Below are 14,519 nucleotides of genomic sequence, written 5' to 3'. Positions count from 1 at the left end.
CATCAATAATATTTTTACTTGTTAAAAAGCAAAATTGGAAAACGATATAAATTTCTCTCTCCTCGAATAAAGACCAAATCGATCAAAAAACTGTCTCAATTAATTCTTATATCGCATTAACGATAATTCCAATATTAATCCTGTCGTGTTCTATCACGAACCTTCCTTCTCCAGTATAAACCCAGTCCAACTAAGTCCGTCATCCGAGGGTATATTAGATCCAATTATCGGAATTAAGCGAAGCACCGGAAGGAAAATTCTCTGCCGCGCAACTAGTGTATACGTTCATCATTGTCGAAACGCAAAGGCTTCGTCGTTCGAGGCAAATGTTTGACCGGGCTGCACAAACTGGGTCGGTCAAGCGGCAACGCGCCGTCGGCCAATGAGATTCACAGAGCTTTCGATTGTTCCCTTCTTTTTTCTCTCTCTCTTTCTCCCTCTCCGCAGGTACGAAGAAACTTCGACAGGGACCGCTAACACCGACGAACAGAATTCGGCTGGTCGCGTGCTGGCACCGTGCCGAGGAAATCGTGGAACGCGGGATACAATTTCGTATTGGGACAGAGGAGAGTGCATTACATGGATCGCCGTGTGTGCCGCATCGTTTCGCTGCCATCATACATCGAGTTCCTCTCATACGGCCATGTTTAGAGGCTTCGAATGACGAGATGCCGCATGAAATGCGGATTGATAAAAAAAAAAAAATCTAGTAATGGAACCCTCTTCAGAGATATATTTGGACATTTGGATATCGTGTAATATTTTAAGAGGATATTTTTGAAAACGTTTTCTCGTTTCTTTCTATTTTTATCTCGATAGAATTTTAATAATTCGAGTATATTATTATAAAACAACTCGGTGAGAATCGGATTTATATTCTTTCCGCTCTTGTTTTGAAAATTTGTACAAGAATATTTAATGATTTCCTTTAAATTCGAATTATATTCGCCTAATTATTTACACCCTGTTACTCGTTTTTATTCTCTAATTTGGATAATAGTTTACAAGATGTTAATATATTTGTGGAACATGTTTAAAGAATTGATTTTACATGTATATTTAATATACATATTTAATATCATATAACGTTAAATATACAATTTTATGAGAAATATATAATTTGCAACTTCTTATGTTCCTTTTTAATTAAATAAAAAATATTGAAGTATAAATTTTATTTTCATGCGAGCATTTATCATTTCAAAGGAATAGAATAAATTTAAGAAAAATAAATCGATAAATTGTGAATAACTCTCATAAATTTCTCTATTATCTTTTTTATATTGAATAATCGCATTCAACGTATCCTTGTTACTTTACGATTTCCTTTATTTTGTTATCAACAACATTAAAACTGATGAATAAATTCCATCAATAGAACGAGTATAATAAAAACGGTTATACAATAGCAATAGCATATGATGAAATTGCATCCACTTTGATTAAAATTTTCGTTTGTTCAATGAACGGAATATTTTTTAGTAAGAAAATCAATTATCATCAAAAAAATTCGATTTTTTTGGTGGGGGAAAAAAAAAGGCACGTCAAACTTTTCTGCAGTATCCTTGAACCTTTGATTCGCTCAATGAACAACTATAAATTTTCTGAAATAATATTTTCTGAAACGAAATGTGTAGTCACGCGAGCCATCACGAGTTATTTTCGCGGATTCTTCCCGTCATTCGTAACAAAATATCGAACAATCTGTCTTTAAATGATATATTGGTTTCCAATTATCATCATCGAAGATCAGAATGGTTTTATCGATATCAAGTTAGTCTCGAGTAAACAAATGTTTCGAGATCAACAGATTATAAAATAATGTTTTATTTTACAAATTCATGAATAATTCCTTCCACGATTTAAATTATTAAGTGCATTTTTATGTATATTCTACAGTTTATTTTATATTTTATTATCTTAATTTCATTTTTTACTACTTTTTATAGAAATTAATAGAGATTATTAATGGAGATTTTCTATATAAAATAAATGAATATAAATATAAATGAAATTAATATTGTAGAAAAATGAAAATAAATATCTTCTAGAAAGAACGAGGAACAAAAATTTTAATATATATATAAGAAAGAATCTTATTAAGAAAATTCATCTAATTCAAAAATTCTGATTTTAATAAATATTTGCATATGTGTAGAGCAGAAGAAGAATTATAAGATAAAGCTTAATTTTTAAAACTGTTACAAATACAATATTGCTTGGAAATTTTCTTTACAATAAGTATAATTGTATAATAACACTATAACGAAAAAGTATTAATTATTTATTATTTTACGAAAAAATTTTTATTTTTTATTTTAATTTTTATTTTAATTTTTTAATATACAAATTTTTTATTTTTAATGAAATTTTATGAATATAGGTAGTATAATAGATTGTGTATGAAACAATTTTTTTTTATAGAAATATCATTTTGAAAAAATTAAATTAATACTCAAAATTTCAAATATCTTTTTCACTTTTTAAATATTAAATTATTAATATTAAATTTATAATGGTGAGAGAAATTTTATATCGAATATTTTATACAAATAAAAGAAATTAATACGAAAATATAATATAATAAAATATGATGAATGAATAAGATAAACATATCAATGGCAAAACAAGCAATGAATCATAGTTGCACAAATTAAAACGTGTTACCTTCCCGGAATAAAAATTAATTTTTAAAAACAAACATATAAATTCCATAAAAAATCTCGTAGATTTTTGAAAATTTAAAAATCTTTAATCCTGAAACAAAATTTCTAATTTGCAATCGAAAGAATTATAAGAAATTCTTTAACTTTGTCCAAAATATCTTATATTTTTTACATTTTCATAATAATAAAATTAATTAAATATAAGATGAACCTTATCAAAAACTCATATTTAAAACAAAATTTGTATCTATTCTTTGACAATTAAAATTTTTTTAACTATTAGCTATGCTCCTCTATTTCTACAACATGAATACTAATCCTAACACGATTGAGAGAACAGATGTTTTGGAAGGAAAATAGTTTTTAAAGTAAAAGCAAGCAGCAGCAGCAGCATCACATGTTCCCTCATGTGGACACATTTAAAAGCCTTTCATAAGTTTTTATAACCCTCGTGTTTTTCATGGTGAGTCACCTCGTAGTACCAAGCACGGAATTAATAAACTATAACAATAACTATCAATTTCGTAACGATATCAATTCAATTACATTCAACATTCAAACCTCCTGTATGAATTTTTGCATTTATTTCATTTATTTTTTTAATTATTGTATATCGAAAAAGAGAATTTCCTTTAATTATGGAAAATACTGAATTCTGCGAAAATACGAGATAACGTTAATAATTTTATTAAAATTAATTTTATCGAATTAGCATATTATATTATCGAATTTGGTTATAACAAGTTATATTAAAAATAATTTTCGAGTTTTGTGTTATTAGTATTAATAATGTCTCTTAAATTTTGTTATAATATTAAATTAAAAACTAAAAGTTCTTTTCGTTATTTGCACACAGAGATTTTACTACAGAGATATATAATTTAAATAAGAGGTTTATTGATATTAAGACATTTTCCTCTAGCTTTCCAAATCTTTTCTTTTAAATCTTTCTGTATCAGCTAATAATATAAGAAAATGGAAAAATATAAATTGCTAATGAATTATTCGTTTACAATTATATATCAAACATTGAAACACTTCATGAATTCATCATGGAATGTTCAAATTTGTCGCGTTCAAATTCGATTCACCTATTTGAAAAATTCACCTCTTGAAATTCTTTTTCTCGAAATATTCATAAAATCGATTGAAATCAGTTTGCAATGTTCAATGTTCAAATCGACTCGCGATACACTTAAACCCATTACTACCCACGCGCACACCGCTGCAATTCGGTGCAAATTTTAGGAAGATGAAATTGTGGAAGACGAGAGAGTACAAAACAAGGCAGATGACTTTAACTCTGGGAAGTCGAACATTTCGACAGACAGAAGAAGACGTGTGCATTTGATGGAAATCGCAGTCTATTTTCGCGACCTGCCACGGATTTGGAGCATGGACATCGAAATAAATTGCATTCGATCGCGGCTAAATTTCATCTCGAACCGGATCTTTCGCAATTTTCACATTTGTCTCGGGAATTTCGTGCAATTAGCGCAACAATCGATGCGAAAAGAAAAAAAAACACATCTTTGTTATTTTTGTTAACAAGTCGATCGTCACTCCTGCTGAAAATATACTCGAGTGATAATTATTGGCGCATAATTCCACGAAGATATTCTGGTTTAATTTTAGCGCGTTCCTCGGTACGTTGATTCTTGAAAATATTAGCGCGTTTCTCTCTTTTCCCGTGACACTTCAAAACGCGTACAGTGACTCAAGAAAAATATTCTTATGCTTACTGTAAATAAAACTGTTGATAAAATAATGCATTTAGACCGAATTCTAAATGTATTGTGATAATAATCTAATCAATTTAAACTTAAATATCGAGAAAATATTATTTATCAAGTTGTAAGAATAATTTAAGTGAAGTTCAATGTAAAGCTTTATCTCCGTCACACCATTTCATTCTATCTTTGAAGTAAAAATTTTTAAAGCTGAAGGAACACTATAGTTGCACAGAAATTTTTAATTCAATGAAATATAAAAAAAATAGGATCATTTCAATTATTATGCATGTAAAAATGATGGAAAATAATTAAAATTAATAAATAAGTTGATTTGATATTTAAATATGAAATAGAATATTAATAGTCTTAGACAACTTGTATATTTCTAATCATTTCAATTTTTCAAGGAGAAGTTGAAAAATATTTTTCAATCTATACTTCAAAGAGTTAAACGAGATTTTTTTATATATCAATATTTGTATTGCTTCTAAAACTAACCCTTTAAAAATATTTCACAAATATATTAACATTTTTCTAAATATAATTTTGGAATGATATAAATTTTTTCATAAGGAATATTCATTCTGTTGTAAAAATTATTTTCATAAGTGAAATTGTATTCAAGATATGAAAGAATGTTTGTCTTCAAAGAGATTCCGCTATTATACTCTGCATATAGCATAAACTTTTATTAAAATCAGAATTAGGTGAATTTTTTTGTAAGATAATGTTCGAATATTTGACATAGAACTAGCTACTGTACTTTTTGAATTCCATAATAAATAAGTATAAAGACCAATTTAATGTAAATTAGTGGATTTTCAGATTTGTGTAATAATTTTAATTATAAAATTCGAATATAAATTCATGCCATTTCCAATGAATATGAATTTTATCTGATTTTATTATCGGTCGTATGGTTAGCATAAATCACGATAGCTTTTGATATAATATAATATGATTGTATTATATCAATATATAGATAAATATTTATTTATACATAATATAATTAGATATTTTTAACTTCGAAACAAAATGTAAAACAAAATATTTTCCAATTCGAAAAAGAATTATAAACATTTTTTTAAAGTACGTATCAAAATAAATATTGCAATGAAATAAATAAAATAATAAAATCAAAATCAAATAGGATATTTTTTGAATAATCAGGTTTTAGATTGAAATCAAAACATTTTTGTATCGTGTTCCTTTTAATTAACATATCTGATTGACAATAATAGAACTAGAAGGATGAAAGAACAACTTCTCGTTTGAATTAATTACTTACTTTCGTATTCGTTAAAAATCTCTCACGATGAAGATAATCGTAATTTAATTTGTTCGATAAACAAATATAAAACAACACGGTATGAACAACTTCCAGGAGATACAAAAATACTATACAAAAGAAACATTTTACATTAGCACATATGAAGAAAGAAAGAAGCTTTCAGGAGTTACAAAAAAAAAAAAAAAAGACGATACAAAAATAATATTTTCTAAAACATTGCTTGTTTTCTTACACAAAAACTTCTAATTTATTTCCATTTATATTTTTCATTGTTGTTTGTCTCTTTTCTCTCGTCGAATTCTCCGATTAATCCTCAAATTGATTCCCCTGTTTCTCTAGCACTCTCTAGCTTTAAAGGCACACTGACTTTTCCCATGGATAGCCACCACAAATCAACCAAGCAGCATGTATTCACATGGTTTACGTGTATCGATGCTTTCATCGGTTGAGAACAAAAGGTTCAGCGCCAGCTGCTACCCATACCTCGAAATTGATCCACTTAATGATTACGTAGAAGAAGATCAACCGATTGATCGTGCAAACGATCTCGAAGAGGTTGTTCTCGGTCGGCACACCGAACAGAAGATCACGAAGAGCCGGCGCCTCGGCAAGGAACGATTGCCTCCACATCTCGTGATCGTATATCGTGTCGTTCGTTTCGATCGTGATTTTCGTCTCGGGTATACGGGTTCTGCGGATCGTATTATTCGAACCTTTCAACTCTTGTATCCAACTTTCGACCGCCTCGTAGATCGAATAAATCTCACCCATGATTACTTACGATGGGTGCGCGATAATTCGTCGAAAAGTTATCATCGGCACAACCAACGAATAACTGAACCGCAATTCCTGGTGCGAATGCCAACTTTGATGTATCTATCGGTTATCTAACCGCTCTAGAATCGTCATCGGTTAAAAGTGCCCGCCAAATTGCGAAACTGTTGTGTATATGCATGACTAGCAGATTAGGTTAACTTCAGCAGCAGTTTGGTTATGAAATAGGTGGCGCTCCGCTCGTTCGGATGCGAAAGTTTCATATGCCAAGTGTATACAGTGTTAACCTTTTAGAGCACGCGTTGAGTTTGAGAGATATTATATTTCATACTATGAAATGTATCTTTGAATGTTATTTTCTTCGTGAAAACTAATGATATAATGAACAAATCGAGGAGCATAGTGATAATAGGCCTGACATTAGTGCGATTTTAATTCACGTGTGGTTTCTAAGACTTGATATATTTGTGGAATATCTTTGGATCTAGAATCGATCTAGAGACTAAAATAAATTATATGACGGAGCTATTTCACTTTATTTCTGCTTAAATATGATATATTAAAAATATTTATGCTTTTCATTAATTTATTCATAATTTTTTCAATCAATTTTCACTATATATAAAATAAATATAAAGTTTATTAAATCAATTTTGACTCTCTTCGAAATTTCACATTGCTATATATTTAAATTTTAAATTGAATTTAATAATATTCATCAAAGATGTAAAAAAATTTATTTTTTGATTTTTAAATATTTAATGCATACTTCTTTTAATATTATTTTTTTATTAAATGTTATATGAATATTAAAAAAAGAAATAATGCTGATAAACAACATTTTTTACATTTTTTATTTCTGTACTTTATGCAAAAAGAGCCTACAAGAATTATAATTAAAATTAATTGCATTTGATAAGTGCTTCTAGAGGAAAAGTGGTTTTATATTCACAAAGATTTAGATTAATGACAAAATTTTCTAAATAAACGTGGATTTGGAATCATAATGTATTCCATAAAATCCAAAAATTTAAAAAAGGATCAGATTAGAATTAAAGCAGAAAAAATTTATCAAAGTTTGTGTAAAATTTATCAAAGTAAACAAAATTATATTCATCATTATTATTATTATTATACATTAATAATAATAACATCATAATTTTTCTAAAAAAAAGTAATTATAACTTTTTTTTAATGTAATTTAATTTTACATTATTTAAACTAATCATATTGATTCATATAAGTTTTAAATATTATTCTCTGTACTTATCTCTATATCTAATTAATAATATCCTAAAAACAAAATTATTAAAAAATCCATCTATATAAATTTGACAAAGAAAATATGCTATTTAAAATATCTATTGTTAAAAATTTTATTACATATAAAAATTGTAATAAACAAATAACTTCCATTATTGCTTTTATATTTAAGCATTTATATCTAACCAATTAAAAATTTAATCTCAATTGTATTATTGGAAAATTCTTTATTGTAAATCTTTCTTTTTGAAGTTGTAGCAATATTCAAGATAGATAATTACTTTTAACAGATTCAAACTTGCTATAAATATATAAAAAATGAAAAACTAATTCAAATAATGAGATAAAAAGAAAGACTGATTTGATTTGTTAAAAGAATCATTTTCTTACTTCCCGAATAAAAACTTTTTCCAATAAAAGCCCTATTTTTACGACAAGACTGAACCGATGCCCTATTTTCGACCGTTTTAAATCAAGATAGAAGCGTACCAGTTATAATTGAAGTCGATAAAAGTATCTCCATTAAAATATAATTGAAAGTTCCTATATGTGCATACAATATTATTTCCCGATTTCTTTTTTTTTTATCATCATGTAATATTTTTCACAAAAGACACGAAATAATAAGTACTTTGCAAAAAAAACGATACTATTTGAATATACATTTTTTTAAATCCATTGTTTATAGATAAAAGAAAATTTTGATTCACGATGACGACAGAAGGGATACAAATGATTGAAATGATTAATAAAAATATTTTTTCATTTCATTAGATTATTGAATTAAATAAAGTGATGAAGCTTCTTATTTGGTAGTTTTTTTTATTTGTTTTTGAGCAAAGATGAAATTGGATGATTCACACTTTAAAGAAATTCTAATTTAGATTCTGACTCCGTCTTCCCAAAAGTCTTAAGCTTTTAGATCACTAATCATCAGTTCTTAGAAATGAAAGATTCCCAATCAAAGATAATAATAGAACTTGCTACGATGTAGAAAATATAAGTAAATAAAATAAATAATATTTCTATACAATTATATATTGTCAAATCATATTTTTAATCAAAATTTAATAAAATTATTATAAATATCAATATCTTAATAATTCTTAAAATAAATTCTTTAGTTGTAAAGAAAACATCTCAAGTATTAGGCAAAAATTAACCTAAAATCACAATTAAAAGATTTATCCCATACTGAAATAACAAAATATTTTTCATTTTACATATTTTATTCGTATAAACGTAAACATCCACAACGTACTTGTAATTCTTTTTTCGAAAATATTTAATAAATATAAAATATTCTTCTAACATCTGCCTGGATTATCAACATCATTAAATGTTATTCACACAAATATGTTAAAATTATCGTACCGAGTAAATATCGAAATTTTCAATTCATATTTTTATATCGATTTAATCCGGATTTCATTCCTTTCATCGCATTGAACTCGATCCACAAACTGATATTGTAATTCGTTTAATAGCTTTCGCATTGAGCAACGTTATATTTAGCAGTTTCACGCATGAGTACACTTTCCATTGAAAAATTCAGATTTTGTGCTTAAAACCGATTAAACTGTAAAAAAAATGAAAAAAAAAAAATGAAAGGGAGAAACTGCTTCGTTGATTAAACTATCGTTATTTACGTATTGAAACAATAAAACGAGAAACATTTCGAAATGAAATGAAAAACTATCTTCAAAAATCTTTCGAAAGATTTAATTTTACGCAAAAGATATTTAATAAGATTTAAATCGTTATAAGGAGCAAACTCACGTACGAATTATTTAGGCCGTTGACACCGGGTCATTGCTATAAATAAAAGGGCCAACAGGGGTGCATTCTAGGATCTCGAATGTTCCTAAAATAGCGAGAATGTCGTCGGGACAAAATGGAACGACTTCTTACGTGTCGTTGTAAAGGCAACAGTAAAGAATCTCAACTTGATAACAAAGGAACCAACGAGCACCAAGTAATTGAACAAATATACTTGCAGAAATTTTCATGCATCTTACGAGAGATGTAATTAATAAATTGTACTATGAAAATCAGTAATTATTCTGTTCTATAAAAAACATTGTGAATATCTAGATATCATACGTGATAGATTGTGAAGTTTCATTATTGGGAGAAGAAAAAATTGAAAAAATAAAAATAGATTATTTTTATTAATGAAATATCATTTTGAGAGGATGAGATTAAACTTTCTCTATCGTTTTCTTAAATATAACTTCGTAGTGGTAGAGCAAGATTTTAAATTATGAAATATTTATTATTTTTTAAGCTTTTGCGCTAATTGTCCTGAAATATATTTTTACAAAGACATGAAAAAAATGGTAAAAATTTAGGGAATGATTTTATCTTCCAAACAGATTTTCTGTCAAAAAATAAATCTTCATTTTCATTTCAAAATCAAATTTTTCGAGATAATCTATGAAGATTTTACGATGTCACCTAATCTCAAAAGTAAAATAAGGTAGAAATAATAAAAAAAAAAAAAATAAAAATAAAAATAGATCATTTTTATGAATGTAATATCATTTAGAAAGTAGAAGCCTCAGATTCTCAATATCACTTTTTCTAAATATAACTTCGATAATGATACTCAAAGATAGATAATCAAATAATGAGAATTGGCATTGTAATAAAATTATGCCTTCCATTAACCGTAAGACTTAACTTTTTACCAACCGCAATACGGCAAATCGCCAAGAACTATTAAACCAAGTTTAATAGCGTCTGGTAAAAATTTTCGCCGATATCTATTAATAAAAAAAACTTGCTCGATAACCGTTAAAAACTCTGTTTTTATTCCCCGGCCAATTAAATATGCGCGTGTGTTTCTGATTACAGAAAATTGCTTTTTCAAAGCCCCCTCTCAAAAACATCCTTGACTCTCTGGATTGGAAAAATTTTTTTTCGGCAAATTAACCCTTTTGCGCTCGCGTTCAATTTCCAGGCCTTGTCGAGGCCTTGACCTTAACTCTTTTAAAATTACGCCCGCGAGTGGAAAGAACTTCCACTTTTTTAACTTCTTTCAAATAAGCGCTCGTGGAGAGAGGTGTGCATGTGCAGAATACACGCGCGTACAATTCTTGCGTATAACCCTTGCCTCTTCCTTCCTTGTGAATAAAGATTCACCTTTGAGCGCAGCAGATGATAGTTCACGGTTGCAAACGTGGAATATTTGTTGTGTCAAGGCTATCAAACGGTATCGGTCGACAAGGTCGAGCGCTTCCAACCTGGAAAGAAACGATCTAGAATTCTCGAAGCGAGAAGATATTCTACTTTCACTCTCGGCACTTCGTTCTAATCACCTTTATCAATCTTAATTGGTGAATAATCGATGTTGCGTGAAAGTTCAACATTTTAAATAAACCGACAGGAGACAGGACGCGATGAAATCAATTTAAAAATAACGCATCACTCTACTGAAATATTAAATTCATATTTTTGACGATACGAATTTTTCGAATTTAATTAAAATAATGGATTAAATAAGAACATGTATTTTGCAAAATTCATTTTCTCTTTACTACAACTATTATTATAATTTATATTTTATATTTTACCAATAGGATTTCAAAAACAGACTCGTCAACAGTTGGTCAATCATTAAATACATATGAAAACTTCACAGTAACTTCGCGTCGAGTTAAAATATATTCCGCTTCGATATTCCAATTAATTACTGCAGCAAAGTCTTCGTCAACTCAATCACGTGACTCTCTTTAATAATAAAGCACGATATTATCCCGAAGCAATTGATACGGTTGTCGTGTATAAAAGGTACAATGCCGCACGAAGAATAAAACGCGACAATTCAAAGAGATTGATTTCACCTCTCCGCCCATAATACCTATCCTTTCTACTATCCTATCCTATCCAATTCTCGGGAGCTTTGTGAAGTGATGGAAAACAGAGACAGAGAAATTCTGCTCCTCGCGTTAGGATATTCCGCTCGAGGACAGATTGAAGCTGAGAGGAAGAGAGAGAGAGGAAGGGAGGATGATGATGAAATGCAAGAGGCAAAAGAAAGATGGATAGTGAAAGGAGACGAAGAAGGGAGGAGGATAGGGAAATTGCTGAAGACAGAGAGATAGGGGTAGAGGGGTTAAAGGAAATAAGGAGGTTAAAGGGGAAGGTTGAAAGGGTAGGAAACGTGTACAAGGATGAATGGTGAGATTCGACGGTTAGAGGAAGGTAGAGAAATAAATTAGATAGAAATAAAGGAAATAAAACGGTGATATGAAGTGAAACGATTCACTTGAATGAATCAATGAAATGATGGGTAGAAAATAGAGATAAAAAAAATTCTATTCCTCGCTAATCACTGTCGGGATATTTCATTCAGAATCGAAGGAAGAGAGAATGGAGGATGAGCGATAAAACGCAAAAGTTAAAAAGGCGAATAGAAAGAAATAGTGAAAAAGTGTTCAAAAAAGAAAAAGAAGAATAGAACGATTAAATAAGGAACGAGGGGTTTTAAAAGTAGAAGAAATAAAAAGTTAAAAAATTTTACAATAAAAAAGACAAAAAAGAATATAAAAAGATAAAGAAAAAGATCGAAGAGATAGGAAATGTATGCAAGAAAATGATGAAAAAGTATGATTAAATAAAAAGAAAAAAAAAATGATATGGAGAGCACGTAAATGCATGAATGGCCAGTAGAAAAAAAAAGATATCGAAAGTTGGAGATATCGACGAAAGAATGTTTTAAGATGACGAAAGGCAAAGCTAAAACTTTGGAATTAAAACCAAAGAAAAAGAGAGTAGAAAATAGACAACGAAATGCAAAAGAAAGATAGAGATCGAAAGCAGACGAAAGAAGAAGAATAGAAGAGGCAAAAAGAGGGGTAGAGCGACTAAAGGAAGGGGTGGCTAGAGGAGAAGGCAGGAAACGTACACGAAAATATGAACGGCGAGATAAAAATAGATCGACGGTCGAGAAGAGATAAGTAATTAGATAAAAAGGAGAAACTAGAGAAAGTGGATAAATGATTAAAAAAAAAAAAAAGATGATACAAAGAGAGAACGCTTGGATGAATGACAAACGAATGATCGAATAAAGAAAACGAAGAAAGACACCGAAAGTTAACGAGGAGCAAGATGAAGAAGGAGCAAGATGAAGAAGGAGCAAGACAAGAGGGGAACAGAGGAAGGGAGAAGTACTCCTGGTTGCTGGCAGATCGATAGAATGGAGCTGCGTGATACATATATATTCGGTTTTCCACACGAGAAACCGATAGACGCGTTGGAACGCCATGAATGAGATACGTGGTTACGTGATGAACACGCTTCGAGGAAATTATACGTACACAAGTAAGTACATATAGGAGGCTGTCGTTGCGATACAAAGACCCGCCCCTCCACTGTTTTTATTCCGATGCCCAACATAAAATGAGTTTTACGGCTTGGAAACGTAATCCGCCAACAAATTCATGTGCAACATACTGAAAACTGTTGCACTTTCAGATCCAAATAACTTCTGACGTCACGCTCTATGTATACATTAAATTATTACTTGTCTCACCGCGAAATCGATGTAATATGTTACTCTTTAATGATTTTTCAAACATAGCGAGGCAACTTCGATTATTTTTATTTTCCATTGAATTTCGCGTTTTAGATTCGCTCGTAAATTTCTTACTACTAACTGATAACAAGTATGCCACGCAAAATGGTCTGTGAAAACATACATTTGATCGAAACATTACTTCGAATAATGGAAACATTTCGCTTCGAGATTTAGCGTGTTTCGAATAATTAAATTAGATTTTTAAAATAAATTAAATTATGTTAAAATTATGTATATTTAAATTACATTTCTTTTAATTGTTTTCATCATGCTTTTAATCATTTACTTTCATGTTTATAACATTTTAAAAATTATAATATAATTTATTATGTATCATTAGATGAAGAATTATTTGTTTGCGAATTTATATTTTAATATTTAATTAATTTAATCGTAATTGTATATATATATATTCTTAATACATTTAATATGTTAGATATTAAATTATTACTAAGATATATCATTATTTTTACCATAAATATTAAAAATTTTAAATTGTTTAAAACATAATACAAATAGAAAAATATTTTAATTTCCGTTATGAAATTATTATTATTTTTATATTTCAATATCTTATCGGTAAGTTATTTTTATCTTAACAGTTTTATTTTTAACTTAACAGTTTTTATTTGTTCTAAATATTAAAGTTTGATTGAACTCCATATTTAATGATTCAAACAATTATATATCTACTACCCGTATTATATATCTAATTAAAATTAGAAGATAAATCAATATGAACTGATAACGACACTGATTCACAATATAGACTCATTCAATCATTCCTATTTCATTAGGGAAACGCAAATATATATATATATTTGACGTAATAGGTATAACAATGTAACGTGCAGATTAAAGGCTATAGATACTTCAGATATGACGCACCTATACAGTGGCACAAAAATAAATTCCTTGGATAGAGGCTACAATCAATGACGTCACATTCGGTCAAAGTTCATCGGTCAGTGACTTCTGTTCGTTTCAATCACCTGGCAGCAGTAACAAAAGATTTGTCGCACTTGCTCGCGAAACAATATTTCAACTGTACAATCCTTCGTTGAGAATAATTCCGTGGCATGCCTAGTAGATCAACGATTCAACCAAGCGATAGTGCACATGAAAACCAAGTTGATCCACATATTGAGCACCACGACAATTACACAAGAAATATATATATATATATATATATATATATAACACATATATAT

General features: G+C 28.9%; 1 protein-coding gene across 5 annotated transcripts in view; it reads right to left on the bottom strand.

The window, feature by feature from the left end:
• The window catches only part of LOC100866260 (uncharacterized), a 97,955-nt gene that overhangs the window by 82,715 nt on the left and 721 nt on the right, over nt 1-14,519 (bottom strand). The window contains exon 1 of one of the 5 annotated variants that reach the window (XM_086909979.1): nt 5,923-6,573. The exons of the other annotated variants lie outside the window; for them this stretch is intronic. Coding sequence (XP_086766105.1) covers nt 5,923-5,960 — 38 coding nt within the window. The 5' untranslated portion in view covers nt 5,961-6,573. Of the gene's footprint in view, nt 1-5,922; nt 6,574-14,519 lie in introns of those variants that run through there. 5 annotated transcript variants of the gene reach the window in all.

Source organism: Apis florea, unplaced genomic scaffold (assembly GCF_048593485.1).
Source record: "Apis florea isolate Af1SG1 unplaced genomic scaffold, ASM4859348v1 contig_3170_pilon, whole genome shotgun sequence".
In the NCBI taxonomy this organism is placed as follows: Eukaryota; Metazoa; Arthropoda; class Insecta; order Hymenoptera; family Apidae; genus Apis; species Apis florea.
This window is presented reverse-complemented; position numbering and strand designations above follow the sequence as displayed.